At 38.4% G+C, this 19981-nt stretch overlaps 1 protein-coding gene across 2 annotated transcripts; it reads left to right on the top strand.

Moving 5' to 3' along the window:
- Positions 1–2020: 2020 nt before the first annotated feature.
- cilk1 (ciliogenesis associated kinase 1) lies at positions 2021–11570 on the top strand. 2 transcript variants are annotated; one of them, XM_023267089.3, is made up of 14 exons: positions 2021–2205; positions 4357–4611; positions 4791–4845; positions 5929–6050; positions 6155–6234; positions 6326–6458; positions 6546–6717; positions 8186–8353; positions 8443–8829; positions 9016–9227; positions 9346–9488; positions 9661–9777; positions 9864–9968; positions 10756–11570. In XM_023267089.3, the coding sequence occupies exons 2-14, from the start codon at positions 4511–4513 to the stop codon at positions 10905–10907; spliced, it is 1947 nt and encodes a 648-aa protein (XP_023122857.2). In that variant the 5' UTR covers positions 2021–2205; positions 4357–4510; the 3' UTR covers positions 10908–11570. The 2 variants fall into 2 exon arrangements, with proteins under 2 accessions (XP_023122857.2, XP_023122858.2); XM_023267090.3 differs by lacking the exon at positions 2021–2205 and adding an exon at positions 5372–5404 and having other exon boundaries at positions 4526–4611.
- Positions 11571–19981: the final 8411 nt, after the last annotated feature.

Genomic DNA, 19981 nt, shown 5'->3' with positions numbered 1-19981 from the left:
AGTGGTCCCCATCTGTCTGTAAATCCTCTTTCCCCACAAGAAAGTCGAAAAAATCTCTCAGCAGGCGAGTCCCCAGCAGGCTGGTGGAGGCGGACGGGGAACTTTTATTTGGTTGATTATTAAAAAGAACGACTAGGACATATTGCACTTTTGATGTTTTTTGTGTTCTGTACTTTGGCCTTTGTATTGGCAAATTCACAGTCAGTACAAACAGGTGAAATGTGCAACAGTTTGGTAGCAACACATAAAACCTCACAAAGTCACAACACAAATACAACTGATTTCTGTATAAACAATCACGTATCTGTAAGCAGTTTATTCTACAATCAGCGAGGAAACAAACAATGATAAATTGTATGTAATACTTCTCTAGTCCTAGAAAAAATATGTTTTTATCAGCTAGCAAAGGCAAATTATGGCCCATTTTAATTTTACAAAAAAGAGAAAAGTAGCAACAACAGCAAAAGAACAAAAAGAAAAACTGACTTGAACTGAAGCTGCTGAAATCATCAAATTGCTTATTGCTTGAAATATGATTTAATTATGATAAGATTATCAATACTGTAGCTATGATTGCAGGCACTTTTTGTGACATCTGGCATAAGCTCTTTTCATTATACTGTCTGAGTGATTTGTAACAATAGTGAAAAGGTGCTCATATGCTACTTAAAGTGTGCAAGTATACAAAACAGTGATTGGTGGATCAGTCATATTTACTCATGTACTGGAATCTGTTCTTTCCCTGTAAAGTCAGATAGAGGAACACCAGTTGTTAATGGGTGTTTGTATGCTAATTGGACTGAGCAAGTAAGAAGCAGTTATTGGTGGATTAATTGGTGGCCTGCAGGTGATTGGTGCCTGATAGGCAGTCTATGCTCCCATACTATCTCCACCTGTGGGTAATGAATGGCTCTGTTTATTTGTAGGAGCTTGAGCACATAGACAGCCATTTCTTTTGACCTTGTTTCCCCCTCTGAGGTCAGGTATTGTATTTTGTTTTGCTGATTTTGGTTCAGCCATCTTGTTCATGTTTTCTTTAGATAGATCTGTTTGTTTGCTATGTTGGCCTTTGTCCACTCTAAAGCTAAATCTAACTGCTCTGAGTTAAGTTATTATAAAGTTTGAGTTATGGTGAATTTGTTTGACCAGCTGGTTCCTTTTGGCTGGAAATGCCACAAACAAGGAATGCATAAAATATGTTGTTAGCTCACCTACTTAAAAAGAATAATCACATCACTAAAAGCTGTAAACAGCTATTTGCTATTTTTCTTCTGCTCCTAACATGTGCATATTTTTAGAAATACATATAAAATATATATATTTTAAAGTGAGGAAATAAGGAGGCGTTCGTGGTCAAAATAGCATAGAAAGCCCTGAAATGGTAAACAATTTACAAAATTTCAGTGGTTTCAGTTGTGTGTTTGTATTTTAATTCTTTGGTTATTTGAAGACAGCTGTGTCTGTACAAACAAAGTATTCTCAGAACATATTGTGTTTGAGATAGTCTTCTGCGTTGGATTATTGTTAATTTTTTTCTTCCACATTATGTATTTTTTTGTGTAAAGAGGATTAATGTTTATAGAAGCTCAGGCAATGGAATTATTCAGAAAATTTGTAGTGTCTCATTTCTACCAATGCTCACTGATGAGTTCATGCTGCGAGACTCACGTTTAACCAAAGAAGAAGAAAGTGGAACAAGAGAATAAACTGTAGCTCACGTCAGTCTTTGCTCCCTCGCTGTTTGTTGTATATTTAGAACATCTGTCTTTTTGTTTTTTAGCATGTATTCTATCTGTGGGCTTCTTTTAACATGTGTACTAAAATATAGGCAAGCTAAACCACAGATTAAGTAGTTTTAGCTGTTATTAAGACGACAATGCAGACATTAAAGCAGCGCATGCGTGGTAGATACGAAGACACCAATGGCTGCAGGGATTTGTTTTTACGTCAGTTTGTATCTTTGAAACCCGAGCAGAGCTGTGATTTGTTGTAATAACACCGCAAGCTGTTTTTTCCAGCAACGCGAGATTATGATGAGCTGAAGGGGCCTAGCTGGATATGTATTTACGTTGTGTGTCGGACTCGCTGGATGCGGTTATTTGGCCCCTAACGGTGTCGGTTAGCGAACTGCTGCAGTAAAACCATTTGTTGAACAACCGCCACGAATGCTCGGCTATGTGTTGTTGTCGGTTTGACGCGGGGAGGGTGAGTGTCGTCCTCTGCTTTTTTTTGGTCTTATTTTGAGTTTATTCAGTTTAACCAGTCCACTGTTTGCTCTGCACCGCTGTAATGTGTTGTCAGCAGCTGGGCCACCGCACAGATAGCAGTATTTCTACCACGTTTGCTGCCGTTAGCTACACAAACTACTCGCTAAAATACAACTAAAACCACACTGGACCAGTTGTAGTATTAAACCCAGTCAGCCTGGACTAACACTAAAGTGAATTAGCTTAACGTTACATCCAGATAAATGATTTATAGTGCTGAAATGCGTTTACTTTAGCTTTCACTGTGGAAGATACAACGAACAATACAACTAGAGATGTTTTGTGAACCAAGAAAAACAAAATACGAAATAGTGTGGATATTCCTCCTAACTTATAAATAACTAGGATATATGTTAGCTTGCTCACACTGATGAATAAACATAAATGCTATTATACTATGCTGTAAATATATAATATTGGTAAAATGGTGATAATTATAACTAACTTATGGGTCCAATTTTCATCCTTTCCTTTATGATCTCTGTCACAGGGTAGCATAACTGTGGTATATATTAATTTCCCTTGTTAATTAACAGCTGTCAGATGTTTTTTCCTCTAAAAAGTTTGATTATGCTGTTTAAAAATGGGTAATGTTCCACCTTTTGCTTCCCCATCATTGTATAATTCAGAATTGTTGAGTCCATCTCAGTGTATGAGCTCATACTGGGCCATAATTTGCTGCTACAGTGAAGTATTTCTCTTACTACCACGCTTACAGAAATACTCTAATTATTTTAACATGCTTAAGAAAAAAAAGACAAAAGGGTCATTAGCTGCAGTGTCACATAATGTGTTATCGGCTGTGCAAGCTTTGTTTACATCCACACAGACCTGCCTCACATGTCAGGATTTCTAACTTTCTGATTGTTTACCATCATGACATTTTAGGTTACGTGATTAGATATTTCTACATGTGCATTAAGCATGTGTAAACACATGGTTCAGCTGGCCTAATTGGTTATACACTTGATGATACAAGTAGGTTTGATGACACAAAATCATTCGTCTTAACCTGAGATTTAAGGAAATCACAAAAGAAATTTCTGTCTTCAGCAGATGTATTTGAGAACAGTCTAATGTCAAAATCTGCACAATTAAGGTCAAACATCCAGGTGACGTCATAATAATAACAAATGTTTGATTCCTTCCCTGAATAGCCTTTAGCCAGCTGGAAAGGAAATTACCAGCACTGAAATAAACTGATTTGTTTCCTTGGGTTTTCATTTACTAAATGCCCACAAATAGCAGGGAAGTGCATAGGCTTCTGTCAAACAAGGTACCACAGACTCATTGCTGTTAATGTCCTGAGTAATCAACCCCCAAAGGACTATTCTGAGCCAGGAAAAACTCTGAATCACCACACCATTTGACTGGAGGGAGACTTTCCTTTTCTACAGCATTCCCCTGTTGAGTTGAATGTTCTGATTCTCATCCCAAGTCGTTAATTTTAATGTTGAGTCAGACAAAACTGTAACACTGAAACCCGACAACACTTTGTTTGCTGTACATTGTAATGGTTTGTTGCATGTAGTAGGTATGACAGGATTTATAAAGGAAGGCAGTCCAGAAATGGCAAGTAGAAATACTATAGATTTGCTTGAGATAATGTAGAAATACTGTCTCCATCATAGACTTCATCCACAGTACTGACAGGATTTTAAACCTGAAAATGTCCCAGATAGTAGTACAGCTGAATAAATAAATCAATTTCAAATGGAAATTGCGATTTCGAACAGTGCAGTTAGCAAATTGCAAGGTCTGCATTTAAGGATATACATTATGCAGCATGTCTGACTCAGGGTTTAAACTGTCGTGTCAGCGTTTTTACAAATTCTCACAAGCCTCTTGGTGACCGTCATGCCGATGGTGTCTCATCTATTATGCACCGAATATCAAACTAAAGATCGACATTAAACTACATCCCAAATCAAATCACAGAAATCACACTTTTATATTTTCCTGAAATTGTTTGTGGTCAGTTGGCCAAGTCAGGTTGTACCTGTTTTCCTTATCATTATACGTGTATGTAGTACTTCATATAGCTGCATAATTAACATCAGTTTCTGTCTTGTATCCTTTAACTTCACAGCTGGAAGGAGGCAAGTCTCTGACACCATGAGTCCTGCAGCTCTGCCTGTAGTCTTCTGCTGTTGTCACAGGAAAATCTGGTTGCATTCAGCACACATCACTTTGCCACCCGATTGTTATCTGCCCCCTGATGATGCTACGGGTAGACAGGCATAATGAATAGATATACCACCATCAGACAGCTTGGGGATGGCACCTACGGCTCTGTCATCCTCGGCCGCAGTCTGGAGTCAGGAGAACTAGTTGCTATAAAGAAGTGAGTATCCAGGAATTTTGAGTTTTCCTGCAAACAAAAATGGATATTTTTTCCATCTCATATATGTTACTCTAAGTGTACACTGACAACCCATAGAGGAGTAGCTGTTAGAAAAAGAGGCTGCTGTGCACTCTGATTCAATTTCCAACAAATTAGTCACCAGGAGCATTATTTTTCAGAATGAAAAGAAAGTTCTACTCCTGGGAAGAATGCATGAACCTTCGTGAAGTTAAGGTAAGTTCACATTTTTACAGATTCTATCATTTTAATGGCTCAGCAAAATTATGAAAACATCAACCCAAAATCAGCTTCAAAGAAATGTCCTTTATTTATCCTTATCACGACTTACTTTAAATCTGATATAAGAATAGTAGTGACATTCACAGTATATTTCTAAACTAGTTAAAAGTTACTTTAATGTGGAATTGTTTGCATCACTTGTAAATGTCGGATGTAAAAAAATCTGATTGGTGATATCAAGAAAGGCATGTTTGCAGTCCAACTAGGTGTAAAAAAATGGAAATAATGAACATAAAATAGATTAGATAGACTTTGCTGAGACTTTGCTTTAGTTTGTGTTGATGTTTTTCATTTATTTGTGTAAAATGTTTTTGCTAAACTCCATGAGGACTCGATGATTTGTGGGTAGTGCGGTGATGATGTACTTTTTAATCCAGCTGTCAAATAATTGAAAAACATTATTTTTTGTTGTTTCCTTTCACGCCAGTTCAGTATGTTACTGTCTAAATTTTCCTCACAGCTCAAAGTCACACACCAGCTCTAAGAGCAGAAGGTGATTGTTGTGTGCTGTTGGTTTTGAGCTCTGGTTCCCACCCCTGGCCTTTACATTCCCTGTTTCTAGAGCTTGACTTTATCGCAGCAAAACACGTGTAGAACACGCTGGTCCTTGGAGTCCCGCTAAGTAGATTATGATTCCAGCATGCCACCATATAATCCCAGAGTCCCAATATGGCTTTTTTTCTCCCTTACTAAAAATTAGCATGTTAAATCTGTACCATCCCAGTGCATGGGAACAGTGTATATTTTCCATCCTGCTTTCTATTTACTCTGTATTTCTTTCCCTTTTTAAATTGTAAGCCTAAATCCCACCTTGGCAGCATTTACCCCCTCAAACTACATTGTGTTTTGACACTACCCATGTTTTAACAAGAAGGTTTTTTTTACTAGTTGTAGGATGTGCTTTTGAATGTGCTGCAGTGAGCTGTGTGTATTGTCCAGCATGGTTAGATCTGTTATTTATTTCTACCTTTATTTTGTATTTATTATCTGATGTAATCTGTTTCTCTATTCTGTCAGTCCTTAAAGAAACTCAACCATGCAAACGTGATCAAACTTAAGGAGGTAATTCGAGAAAATGATCACTTGTACTTTATATTTGAGTACATGAAGGAAAATTTATACCAGCTGATGAAAGACAGGTGTGTATGTTTGTTGCTTTTTTCAATAATAATTCCACAGTTGCAAGTATATTTAGTTAATGTGCACAGTAGCTGATTGAGTTTTGATGTGTTTCGTGCTGCAGGACCCGGCTGTTTCCTGAATCTGCCGTAAGAAATATTATGTTTCAGATACTACAAGGGCTCGCATTCATTCATAAACATGGTACGTCTGTTTACAACTCTAGCGTGTTAAATTAAAGCTGGCACAAGTGGCATTTTGTTGAGAAGATGTTCACACTCTGTGTCTCTGGTAGGGTTCTTTCACAGGGACATGAAACCAGAGAATCTTCTGTGCATGGGTCCAGAGTTGGTGAAAATAGCCGACTTTGGACTCGCCCGTGAGATCAGATCTCGACCACCGTACACAGACTATGTCTCGACTAGATGGTGAGTTTCTTATGATCATAATACACATGTACTTGGTCTAGATGGAGCAGTGTTTAAGCCCTTGTAACACTTCTTTTTTGCGAGCAGGTACAGAGCTCCAGAAGTGCTCCTCAGATCCACATCCTACAGTTCACCCATAGACCAGTGGGCGGTTGGCTGCATCATGGCAGAGCTGTATACCCTCAGGCCTCTTTTCCCCGGCTCCAGTGAAGTTGACACCATATTCAAGATTTGCCAAGTGTTGGGTACACCAAAGAAGGTAATGTTTTTCACATTCAAAAATTACTCAGATTGTTAAAATGACTCCTAAATGTCCAACATAACCTGAAACATGCCCTAAATTACTCAAAAATTGCCCAAATTGATTTGAAATATGTCCTAAACGACTTAAAAATTGTCAAAGTGTCTCCAAAAATGTGCATTAGGACCAAAAATGCATCCAAAATGACCCAAAATGGTTCCCAAATAACATGAAACACGTCCTAAATTACTCAGAAATTGTCAAAATGACTCAAAAGTGGGGGAAAATGACCAAAAAAGATCTAAAAGGAGTTAAAATTTGGTCAAAAAACTTTGAAACCTGCCTACAATGACTCAAAAATTGTTCAGAGTAACTTGAAACGTGTCCAAAAGACTGAAAACAAATATAAAAATGAAGAAAATGGACGATATTACTCAACATTAGTCCAAAACCGCTCAGTTTTCTATCCGCTCAGTGAAACATAGGGCAGGTTTCTGTGTTTCCTTCAGCTGGACTAAACATTTAAAATAATTCATGTAAATATCAGCTGTAACATAAAATACAGCAGGTTAAAATTCACAGGTGAACACAAAAACATTAAACATGGAGTCAAAAGGGAGTGAAATGAAAAGCTGTTTGTCATGGAGAGGTCTGAATATCTATTCAAATGTAAGGAGGCACATTTGCTGACAGTCTCTTCTGGACAACATTCATGGTGCTGCAGTGGCTTGATTGCTTTAAGAACGACTTAAATAGTTGAAATAAATGAAAACAGAGCTGGAGAGAGGTTTGACCTCCAGCTCCTTTTTCACCTTCATACAGCTGGACAATCAGGGCATGAAGTGGGTGTGATTGTTGGTTTTGGAAAGTTACAAAAGTTGTCGGACACAACCTCTCCTACCTTCAATGTGCTGAAGGGAGGGGATTCTGAAGCTTTTTGATGTTCTGAAGGAGCGCAGCACTGACTAGATGCAGCATATGCATCTAGTCAGACAAAGAAAGCGTACGGCTTTCTTTGTCTTTTTCTGTCATACACTGTCTGCGCTGGATATGTTTAAGCAGTTTTTGGGTTTATTCAGCTGACAGAAGAGAGGCGCTTCGTGTAAACCAGTGTGTCTGTCTACCCCGGCTGTGTGGCTCAGCTGCACTTCATGCATGTAACAGATTGCAGAAACATTTTTTCATCTCCAAGTCTGTCTTTGCTCTTGAGTGCAAGTACAATATATGATTGTGTGCAGATCTGCTGGGCGAAACAGACTAAATATTTTAACAGTATGAATTTTTAAAGAAAACGTCATTGTCAACAACAGGACAGTCAAAATTGCAAACATTAACAGTATTGAAATAGATGCATGACTGTGCTATTTTTCTGACTACAGTATTGTACAATCACCATTACTGTTAATAAAACCAGATTTCCATGTTAAATCTGACATTGTGATTAATGTGGTGTGGAACATGGACTGTGTTTTTTTTTTTCCTCTAGAATGATTGGCCGGAGGGATACCAGCTGGCGAGTGCAATGAATTTCCGTTGGCCTCAGTGTGTTCCCAGCAATCTGAAGACACTGATCCCAAATGCAAGTCCTGAAGCCATCCATCTGATGACAGACCTGCTTCAGTGGGATCCTAAGAAGAGACCAGCTTCTGCCCAGGTGGAGTATCACAAACTCTAATTCACAGTCCTTTCAGCTCAGCATACAGAAATCTGACTTCATCTGTACAAATCTCTTCATCGTTTCAGGCTCTCAGATACTCGTACTTTCATGTGGGCCAGGCTTTGGGCACTCCTCAGCAGATCCTGGAGCAGGGCAGACCACAACCAGGCCTTGTGCCACTACAGGCTCCTCTCCAGTCACAACAGACGTTGCAGCAGCAGCAGCCTCTCCTGCTGAAGCCGGTGCCCCCCTCCCAGCCCCCGCCACCCAACCAACACTGCTCCCCCTCCAGGCCTCTCCAGCAGATCCAGCCCTCCCCTGCATCAGCAGCTGCCCAGGCAGCAGCTTACCAACGGCACACAGAGCCGGTGCGAGAGCAGCAGCAGCCAAAGCACATCCTGAAGCAGGAACAGACTGAGGGAACGCCACAGAGCCATCTTCCTTACATTGTTGACAAGAGTCTCCAGAGCAAGGTGAGGCTCGACATGGCTTAGAACTATTATGAGTCTTTATCTGGTGGTTTTGGCAGTTATTGCAAACACGTTTTTTAAGATACAGTCATTAATTTTACAACAGACAATTGAAATGTTTAGACAATATACCAGAAAAGCGTCTCTCTTCAAACATGTCCTTTCATTTGTGGTTGACCGTTGTTGCAGCAAATGAGACAGGAATCAGAAAATGCAAACCTACTGAGCTATCAGTTGAAACCTAAAGGAGCTGGGCGGCGGCGCTGGGGACATGGCACAGGACACCTCAAGGGTGAAGACTGGGATGACTACGAAGAAGCCGATTTAACATGTATAAGTATTCTTGGAAAAAGCAACTTCTCCGCAGAGAAGTCGAGGCAGGGGGAGGACGCACTGAGCAGGTCTGACACATCTTCACTTTAATCAAGTACAAACAAAATATGCAAAGCCAACACTGCAGTAGTGATGATTTGTATAATTTGCAAGCTATTCAAACCACTTTGCGTTCCTGTCCCTCAGATATGGAAATGTTCTAGATTTCAGTCACCCCAATGGAAAGGAAGATGCACCTTTAAACCTGAACAAGACTGCAGCTTATCAAGAGCCATCGAGAACTGCCTCCGCTAAACAACATTACTTGAGGCAGTCAAGATATTTACCTGGTAATGTAGTGTATATTTTAAGACTTTAGCAAACAGGTTTATCTTTAAAAACAGTGACAGTGTCTCCATTGTGAGGCTGATTTTGTTTCTGTTTTTGCTTTTCCTTACTTCCACCTCTTTTATTTTAAGATATTTCAAGTTGAATGTAAGAATCTTTTACTGTCACCTTCAGGCATTAGTACAAAGAAGAACGTGGCCATAAATGCCAGTAAAGACTTTACAGGAAGCCATCTCTGGGGCAGCACTAATATACCATTTGGAGGTACTCTGCCGAGCAGAGGAGCACATGGTAACTTGACTCTAACTTCTGCAGCCTCTTGTTTTTGCTTTCAGCCTGGCTCACAGTACTGATTTTTTCTTTCTTTCAATTATCAGGTACAAACACAATCCCAGGTGGATACATGCCATCGTTTTACAAAAAAGACAGCGGTTCTGCTGGTCACAGAGGGCATCAGGGTCCTTCTATGGAAACAGCATCAAGTGAGCACTGATTTAGGGCTTTCTTTATTTTCTACTTACAGAGTCCTCGGTTTACGACGTCCTTGACCTACGGCGTTTCTTCGTTGCGTCGAAACTGGTTATGTGGAACTAGTTGGCGAGCAGAGTGGACGAATACGTCGTCATGCGGCGCAATAAGACGGCTTTGTTTACATTCTTCGGTTGTACGCCACATTGGATTGCGCTACATTCGCTAACTTTTTGCCCTTCATTATGGCTCCCAAGCCTAAGTCAGACTCTTCTGATGGCAAAGAAAATGGTGATGGTAAAAGCTGCAGCTGTCCAACTAGTTAAACCTGTGCTTGCAAAATGAATCATGAGTCATAGCAAACTTTACTTCTTTACTACAGCTCTTGATAGACATTACAGAGTGAAAACTGCAACAAAAACAGAATAAAACAACATAAATACATGTAAATAAATCCTTTTAACTTAACCAGTAAGTCCAGAATTGAAGTTAATTACAACATTGCCTCTGTGGCGTTTATGAAGTAGAGAGCCGTGCATCCAGAAAAGCACGTATGTGTGTAACGCTATACATCAAAATAGCGGACAGTGACAACTGTCAACAGACAACTTCAAAATAAAGGCTTTTTCAATGTCGTGATGCACGTAACGGCTTTGTTTACATTTTCTCCGGAGTTCCGACTTACATCAGTCTGTAGGAACAGAACTCCGACGTACGGACCCCCTGTATTTGTAACATAACTGATAGGAACTTTTATGTCGGCCTAACCTGTTATTTATTGTGTATTTATTGCTGTTTTAGATTATGCAACGTGGCGGTCTGGCCGGAGTCAGATGAACACCTCTGCCAACATGCCGTTGACCAACAAGAGCACCCCTGGTCTGCTGCCGCGCCCGCCACTACAGACCATTCACGGCCGAACAGATTGGTCTGCCAAATACGGACACCGCTAGTGGCCTCTCTGGAGCTCTGATCTGTGCCCTAAGAACTCTGTCCACTCCAAAGAGTAGGCCTAGTTGTTTTATAATCACAATCTGTACATAAATCTTACACAGCAATAAATTTTGTTCCGTTATGTGTATTATGGATGTTGTGAGTTGTAAAATATTTAAGCGTATGGGTAAATGCAACCGGCCAAAACGTGAGCCCTGACTTGGTCCTCAGTGTTTTCTTTTGTATTTCTGTAATATAACTACTGTCCTGCAGAGGTCGCACCTTCTGTTTTGTGTCGGCTCTGTCACTGAATGTCGTTCACAAACATGTATTACATATTATGCATATTATAACTTTATGAAACTTTCACTGTGACTAATTACTTTGCCTCTGTACAGTTCAGTATTTTTTTTTTTTTTTACATTTCTCCTGTTTTGTTTGATGATGATTGCTTTGCCAATCAGTTAACTGTTATTGGTGATTATATGTTTTCAATGAAATTCAAGGCAGTGCCTAAATTTCACTGAAGTTGGCACAATGGAAGTGGCTGCCACACTGTACAGGTTTCAGTTTCAACAGTAAAATGATCCAAGTTAGTACATTCAACCTCCTCTTGGCCAAATTAAGTGTTATGAATGAGTTGCATACTATCAAGAACAATTAAACTTGACTGGTTATGCTTATGTTCTAAGTTTAATTGTGCATTTATCTTGTTAGTTGATGAGTTGTCTTCAGGGTTTTAAAAATTACCTATCAATCTGTCTGTGGAGCTTCTTAGGTTATGGTACTCTTTAGACCTTCAGTAGAAGACAACTTGACCTCTATTTTTGGTTCTTGATGGCTTTTAACTCATTGAGACTAAGGGGATGGGATGTACCAGATATGTATTATTACCCCCTAATCACATAGCTAATGGCAAATTAAAGTCTCACCAGTGTGAATAGCTGTGACTGCCGGTTGTGGGACGACCAGATCATCATAAACTCACCTATAACACTGCAAAACATCTCAATTCCACCTTTGCAGCTCTGGTTGGAACTACTCCACATCACATCCAAAATTCCACTGATTAAAGTTCCAGAAAGTGAAACATGACCCAGATGAAACTATGGTGCCATTTGATGTCACCTCTCTGTTTGCATATATAACTACATCGGATGCGGTGGAGCATCAGAAAACGACTGCAGGACAGCTGTTTAAACAACAGAACAAACTTCATCTCCAGTTAGATGTTTGCCCTGCTGCCTGACTACCGCCTACATTTCAGCTACAATGAGGGTTTCTACCGACACAAGCACGACTGCACCGTGGATTCTTCAGTATCACCCATTGTGGCCCATCTCTACATGGATGATGAAATGGAAAGCAGAGCCCCGACCTCTTTCAAGGGAACAACTCCCAGCTACTGGTTCAGATATGTGGGTGACATATGAGTCACAAAGCCCAAGAAGAAGAAGCACTAACAGCGCAGATCAGCTCAGTGGACAGCAACATCATATTTACAAGTGAGGAAGTCTGGGAAAACAAACTGCCTTTTTTGTATTGTGCTGTGCACATTGAGGAAAATGGAAGTCTCAACTATGAAGTTTCCTGGAAACAAACACAGAAGGAACATATGCTAGAGAAGAAAGAAAATGAACATGCTCATATTAAGAAATCGCCTACAACCTGGCCTTAATGACATAAGCAAAGATATCTAGAAAAACAACACGGTATTGAACAAAAGAAGAGAAAAATAACATCCCACCATCCCATATGTGGCCGGTGTGGCACAACACAGGAGAGCCTTGTCAGGACAGGATTCAGCAGACCTCCTAGAGCAGGGGTGTCAAACTCATTTTAGTCCAGGGGCCACATTCAGCCCAATTCGATCTCAAGTGTGCCGGACCAGTAAAATCACAACATACTAACCTATAATATCAACCATTCCAGATGTTTCCCTTTGTTTTAGTGGAAAAAAGTAAATTCTGACAATGTTCACGTTTAATGAGCTATCTTTTCGCAAAACTTTATGAACAACCTGAAATTTCTTAAGCAAAATAAGTGAAATTTCAACAATATTATGCCTCAGTTTATCATTTGTGCATTACAACTTACAGATCACAGTGTCAATAAAGGCACAAAACTTTTAATCACAGGTGTCTGGAACTGAACAATATAGTATTTTACAAGTTATCAAGATCTAGAAATTATTTTAAATTCCCATTCATCTCCACATCTGTGTAGTAATCCTGACACACAACACAAACTAAAGCGTGAACTGTTAAGTAAGAAGGTTAAGTTGTCCCCCTGTCTTGTAAATGTATAAAATTTATTCATAAAAGTTGTGGCTGCACATCAACAATAGGGTTCAACCAAACCAAACTCTCATACTGAAGCTGCTGGCTGACATCATATTGCACAATGTTCAATGTCTTTAAATATTTTCACAGCAAGTATTCATTTTCATCTTTGTAATCTGTCATCCCAAATTGGACCCTCTGACAGGCCGATTTTGGCCCGCGGGCCTTATGTTTGACACCCGTGTCCTAGAGGATGCGTTGTCAACAGAGAAGACATGTTTTGAGGGCCATCTCTGAACAAAAGACGACTCATGAGGTACTTGAGATCTCTCTCCAGCATCATTACCACTTTGACTTGTCCCTGATCTAGCAGTTGCACAAACATTCACAGGTCGAGGCATGTCAGTCTTGGGTTGTTAATGGGTCATTGGACATGTGATTTATTTATCTGGAAACCGTCAGTCAGTTAGACCTGAAGAAGCTTCTCGGTTGAGGGCTGAAATATCTTTCAGAATTAAAAACACAAGTCCAGTTGCCTTCTGCTGAAGCTCTAAGGATTTCCTATCTGTCCATTTTCCATGTCTGGTTAACAGCTGCAGCAGGATGAGCGCTGGGTTAATCTGCTGCCAGAGATTAATCCAGGTCAGTAAAATCACAGTTTTAATGCTGCATGTGCAGGAATACAGTGAATTTATACTGATGTAATGCAGATTAAATGTACTAGAGTGTATAATGTAATGACTTGTCTGTTTGCAAGCATTTATACATATTAGGATTTAAAGAAGAAAGGCGAGTTCAATAGACAAAACTGAAATCTGATGTCCTTAATGTATGATCTTTCTCCTCTTCTCCTTTAGGTGTGGAGAAATAATATTTTTGCTATCAAAATACAGCCACACAGTGTTGCCACAAGTTCATGGAGAATAAAATAAATCACGTTTGTCCAAAACACACAAACAGTATGTTAATTGTTAACTTTCCATTTGCTGCATAGCATGATTTGCAAATTTTGAACACAGGGAATGGTCCTATGGAAGTACACCTCCTGCTAGCACACCCCCAACAAACCATACAGATGACAGATGAACAAGGAGGCTGTAGTTTGATCTATTTGCTAAAAGGGGGACAACCATCCTCCATCATCCCCCCTGAAATTGCTCACTGAAATCTACAGGAGGCTGGGTGAAGTAGGTGAAATATTAGAAAAGACAAATACATCAGAGTTTTTTTTAAATTAAAAGTTTACAGATGACAGATGCAGAACATGCGCTTACACATTAGTGCTTCAGCATTTGCAGTGAACATTACATTATTGCGTATGTACATATTATAATTAATTACATTCAATTCTGTTTTGTTCATGTAGCGCAAACTCACAACAAAAGTCACTGAAGGCATTCCACATAGAAAGATGAAGACCTTACAGTATTTCATTGCAGATAGAAACTCAACAAATCCAAAGACACCCTTTGAGCCACTTGTCGGAACAAAAAACTCCCCTTTGTGAGGAAGAAACCAGCAAAACCAGTGTCAGTGAGGGCTGGCACTTGTCTCAACTGGCTGGGGTGAGGCTAAAGGACATCAGACAGAAATCAAACAACACATGAGAGAACAATGGACACTGGGAGAGAGGTGAGGGCCAGTAACTGCAGATCAGAAACCTGCAGCTCTGAAACCAGAAATACCTGCTGAGAGAATAAAACGGAATCTATAGGAGACCGATTACTCACCGTTAGTGGCATGCAATGGTGGCATATGAATGTATGTAGAGGGAACGAGATGAGAGCAAAGGTTAGGTTAGATTAGATTCAGTTTAGGTCATTGCACAGATGACAAGTTCTAAAACAATCAAATGCATCCGGAAAGAAGCAGTAAATGTGCAATGCAATGTAAGACGACAATGTGGAACAGATTAAAAGGCAGTTTAGATGTGCTAAGATATAGCAAAATTACCAGTATAAACAGCAACCTCACAACAGTGCATGCAAGTATGTAAAATATTTAAATGTCCAGGATGTATAAGTAATCTATACAGTATATACAGAATGGGTATGATACAGTATTAACCGAATAAATGGTATGAACATAATAAATAGATCAACAGAACAAGGAGAGAAGCTACATGTACTAATATGTCGAAAATAGAGAAATAAAACTATCTGGGGGTCATTTGATATGTTTATCTGTTATATATTAAAAAGCTCATTTAAAGGAAGTAGTTCCATAAGCTGTAATTGTAAGTATGTGTATAATGTGAACATATATATGACACAAAACATAAATATGTGTATAAAATATTGAAGTATTCACATACACTGTTATGCATGAAGATAACATACATGCACTTGACTGCAACTCTTATAATCTCATTATTTCTGACTACCTTCTTCTCTAATTTTAAAGGAATTCAGTAATTTTTTAAATTGTGTGTTGTTGTTAGTGTATCGTTTTCACATCACACTTTACTGTCCATAGTAAAATGTGACAAATTAAAATAATAAATATAAATTGTAATATGCTAAAATATTAACAATAACAATAAATAATATGAGTTTATACTCATAAAGTAACATAAAATTGAAACATATATATATTATTTTATTATAAATAATTTTTATATAAATTTTGTACAATATACTAAAATAATAACAATAATAAATAATAAAAGAGTATGAGTAATATAAAATTGAAACTATATATATTGTTTTATTATTTTCATTGTAAATAATTTTATATAAATTTTGTACAATATACTAAAATAATAACAATAAATAATATAAGAGGATAAGAGTAACATAAAATTGAAACATACACATTAGGTCCGTGTACGGATCTGGTAATTGGATTTTTCGTTCTGAAACGGGTATTGAAAAACAGAAAAAACGAGTGGTTATTTGATTTTCGTTTTAAAATACAAAAATTAAAATTGAAATACAAGGCATTTTTCCTTTTCATGATCAAAAAGGGATATACGATTTTTTTTTTTTTTTTTAAAAAACGCTTTGATTTTCGTTTTATATTTAGAATAACAAGAAAGTAAAATCAGTAAGAGGCAGAAACGAAAAAAGGTCCGTTTTTTCATTTTCTGAGACCGGAAGTGGTCATCAGCAAGTGTGGAGCCAAACTGAGTACGGTGCATAGACTGTACATACATTTTTTTTCGTGAGTTTTCATGGTCAAAATGAGAGAACAGGTGGCCGGTCTTAAAATAAATCAATATTGATTTTTTTATAGAGCGTGAAAGTTTTGCGAAGCCAGGGGGCGGGACTACTTGATTGACAGTCCGGTCTGGAATGATTGACAGGTCCTATGGAGGAGGCTGCAGAGACTCTGCTCTCCTCGTTTGGATTAATTCTGATATAATAACTGTTGGTTTATTTAGCGGTGGAGCAGCACAACATTTTCCACAGACATTTTTCCTGCCCGTTGGATTGTTTTAACCAGTTTTCTACCTTCGGCTGATTCTACCAGCAGACACTGAAAGGACTCTAATAGTTCAGTAAGTAAATGTTTATTTTCGTATCGGTGCCGCTTTTAATGCACTTTATATGCAGCTTTAGTGTCAGATGTAATGTGTGCCATGCACTCCAGATGTTGGTGGAGTTTGTTTCAGTGTGTGTTGACCAGAGAAGAAAGTTAGCATAGTAAATATTAGCTTTAATGTTAGCGATGCTAACCGAGCTATCTGCTCAGTCTTAGCCTGATTAAAGCTAGCGTAGCATCAAGCTAATGTGTTGAGTTTCATGTAAACAGCTGAAGTGTGTTGTGTTCCTGTAATGTGGTTCATTAAGTTCATAAAACTGTGGCTGGTTGACATTAATGTAACGTTCAGGAAACTTAAATGTGATTAAAACAGTAACAATGTTCTAGTTGTCAGTAATCAGCTTTAATTTGACACAAAAACAGACTCTGATAGTTTTTAATGACATCAGTTTCATTAATTTGTTGAAAATTGTCTCATTTGTTGTTGTGATGTTGCTACTGATTTATTAAAACCAGATGATCCGTGTTGAAGATACGTTTAGTTCTAGTATCAGAAGTACAAGAAGGAAAATTGAAGTTTAGTTCTGCTACATCAAAGATTTCAGGATTAAAATAACTAAATGAGTCTTAATGCCTCAAACTTTATTTTTACAATAAAGAAATAATGAAATAATCACAGATAATAAAAACATAAATAGCAGAGAAAACCTGAGAGAATAATTTCCTGAAAAGTCTGTGAAGGAAAAGCAGCTTTTTATCCTGAAAGATCAGAATCAGCTCCAACATCTGCATCTGAGAGCATCAAGTCAACCAGAAAGAAAATAAAAAAGAAAATGACTTCTTTCTGATTACATCTGTTCCGCTGCTCACAGGCTGCTGCTGCTCACATTGTTCACATTTATAGTCCACTTTTAAAAGTTCAGCAGACAGGTGCTCTGCTTTGGAGTGTGATGATGTCATCGGTGATGTGGAGAGTGAAGTTTCCGTTTCACCCACAGCGTGCTTTAGGGCAGCCAGGTCGGACTTGATGTTTGAAATACTGACCGACAGCTCAGATTTAACTGTCTGTAATTCCGTTTTGATGGGTGTTAAACTTTCACTCAAAGCCGCTGGCATCTGGGTCTTTAAAATAACCGCCGTCTCGTTACAGAGTGAAAGCAGCAGTTCCTCCTTAACGTCAGAGATTGCAGCATCTGAGGGCCTCTTCAAAAGAAGATGTAGTTGATGAAGGCGTTCCGGAGCAGGACCAGAAAGACCACGACCAAGCAGCCTTGAGATCTTAGGCAGCGTCTCCCTCGGGTGGGTGTCAACGGTGTTCACGGTCAGGTCTGTGGTAATCCCGTCAAAAAACAAAACAGAAAAAAATCTAGATTATAAATCAACATGTAACCAAAGCACTCTGTGTATAATGCAGTAGTTTAGGATGTAATTCAGAAAATGTCAAAGTATAGTATACTTTTCAAGAATAACATAGTATGGCCTGTAGTTCATAGTATAGCATGTCGGCAAAAAACCCAACTGATTATTATGTGGTTCAAAAAGTGCAAATTGATAGGATGTTGCCTAAAATTGTCATGTATGATATGTGGTTCAAAAAATGTCATAGTGCAGTATATTGTCAAAATAGTATGTTTTTCAAGAAAACAGTATATGTCGTCTAAAAAATGCCATAGAATAATATTTCATTGCACAAGTAAAAGTATAGTAATTTTTAAAACTGTTCAAATTCTTATATGTTGCTAAAAAACAAAGAAAAACTAAAACAAAAAAAACGTCATAGTAATATGTCAATTTAAAAAGCCTATAGTATAGTGTCGCCCAACAAACGTCATAGTATAGCATGTCGCTCTAAAAACATCATAGCATAGCATGTCGCTCTAAAAACGTCATAGTACAGCATGTCACTCTGAAAATGTCATAGTATAGCATGTCACCCAAAAAACGTCATAGTATAGCATGTCACTCTAAAATTGTCATAGTATAGCATGTCACTCTAAAAACGTCACAGTATAGCCTTTGGTCTAAAAACGTCATAGTATAGCAGGTCGCTTTAAAAACGTCACAGTATAGCAGGTCGCTTTAAAAACGTCATAGTATAGCATGTCGCTCAAAAAACGTCATAGTATAGCTTTTGGTCCAACAAACATCATAGTATAGCATGTCACTCTAAAAACGTCATAGTATAGCATGTGGCTCAAAAAACGTCATAGTATAGCATGTTGCCCAAAAAACGTCATAGTATAGCATGTCGCCCAAAAAACGTCATAGTATAGCATGTGGCTCAAAAAACGTCATAGTATAGCATGTGGCTCAAAAAACGTCATAGTGTAGCATGTCGCTCTAAAAACATCATAGCATAGCATGTCGCTCTAAAAACGTCATAGTACAGCATGTCACTCTGAAAATGTCATAGTATAGCATGTCACCCAAAAAACGTCATAGTATAGCATGTCACTCTAAAATTGTCATAGTATAGCATGTCACTCTAAAAACGTCACAGTATAGCCTTTGGTCTAAAAACGTCATAGTATAGCAGGTCGCTTTAAAAACGTCACAGTATAGCAGGTCGCTTTAAAAACGTCATAGTATAGCATGTCGCTCAAAAAACGTCATAGTATAGCTTTTGGTCCAACAAACATCATAGTATAGCATGTCACTCTAAAAACGTCATAGTATAGCATGTGGCTCAAAAAACGTCATAGTATAGCATGTTGCCCAAAAAACGTCATAGTATAGCATGTCGCCCAAAAAACGTCATAGTATAGCATGTGGCTCAAAAAACGTCATAGTATAGCATGTGGCTCAAAAAACGTCATAGTGTAGCATGTCGCTCTAAAAATGTCATAATATAGCATGTCGCTCAACAAACGTCATTGTATAGCCTGTCGTCCAAAAAACGTCAACGTATAGCATGTCGCTCTAAAAACGTCATCGTATGGCATGTCGTCCAAAAAACGTCATCGTATAGCATGTCGCTCTTGAAACGTCATAGTATAGCATGTCGCTCTAAAAACGTCATCGTATAGCATGTCACTCTAAAAACGTCATAGTATAGCCTTTGGTCCAAAAAAACGTCATCGTATAGCATGTCGCTCTAAAAATGTCATACTATAGCATGTCGCTCTAAAAACGTCATAGTATAGCCTTTGGTCCAACAAACATCATAGTTTAGCATGTCGCTCTAAAAACGTCATAGTATAGCATGTCGCCCAGAAAACGTCATAGTATAGCCTTTGGTCCAAAAATACGTCATAGTATAGCATGTCGCTCAAAAAATGTCATAGTATAGCATGTGGCTCAAAAAACGTCATAGTATAGCATGTTGCCCA

The sequence above is a fragment of the Amphiprion ocellaris genome, chromosome 16, assembly GCF_022539595.1.
Source record: "Amphiprion ocellaris isolate individual 3 ecotype Okinawa chromosome 16, ASM2253959v1, whole genome shotgun sequence".
In the NCBI taxonomy this organism is placed as follows: domain Eukaryota; kingdom Metazoa; phylum Chordata; class Actinopteri; family Pomacentridae; genus Amphiprion; species Amphiprion ocellaris.
This window is presented reverse-complemented; position numbering and strand designations above follow the sequence as displayed.

Bases quoted from the DNA above. Each gene is read 5' to 3' on its own strand.
- cilk1 (XM_023267089.3), top strand. From the start codon at position 4,511: ATGAATAGATATACCACCATCAGACAGCTTGGGGATGGCACCTACGGC. The intron at 6,718-8,185 runs GTAATGTTTTTC...TTTTTCCTCTAG, and splicing joins TGTTGGGTACACCAAAGAAG to AATGATTGGCCGGAGGGATA. The intron at 9,489-9,660 runs GTAATGTAGTGT...TGTCACCTTCAG, and splicing joins GCAGTCAAGATATTTACCTG to GCATTAGTACAAAGAAGAAC.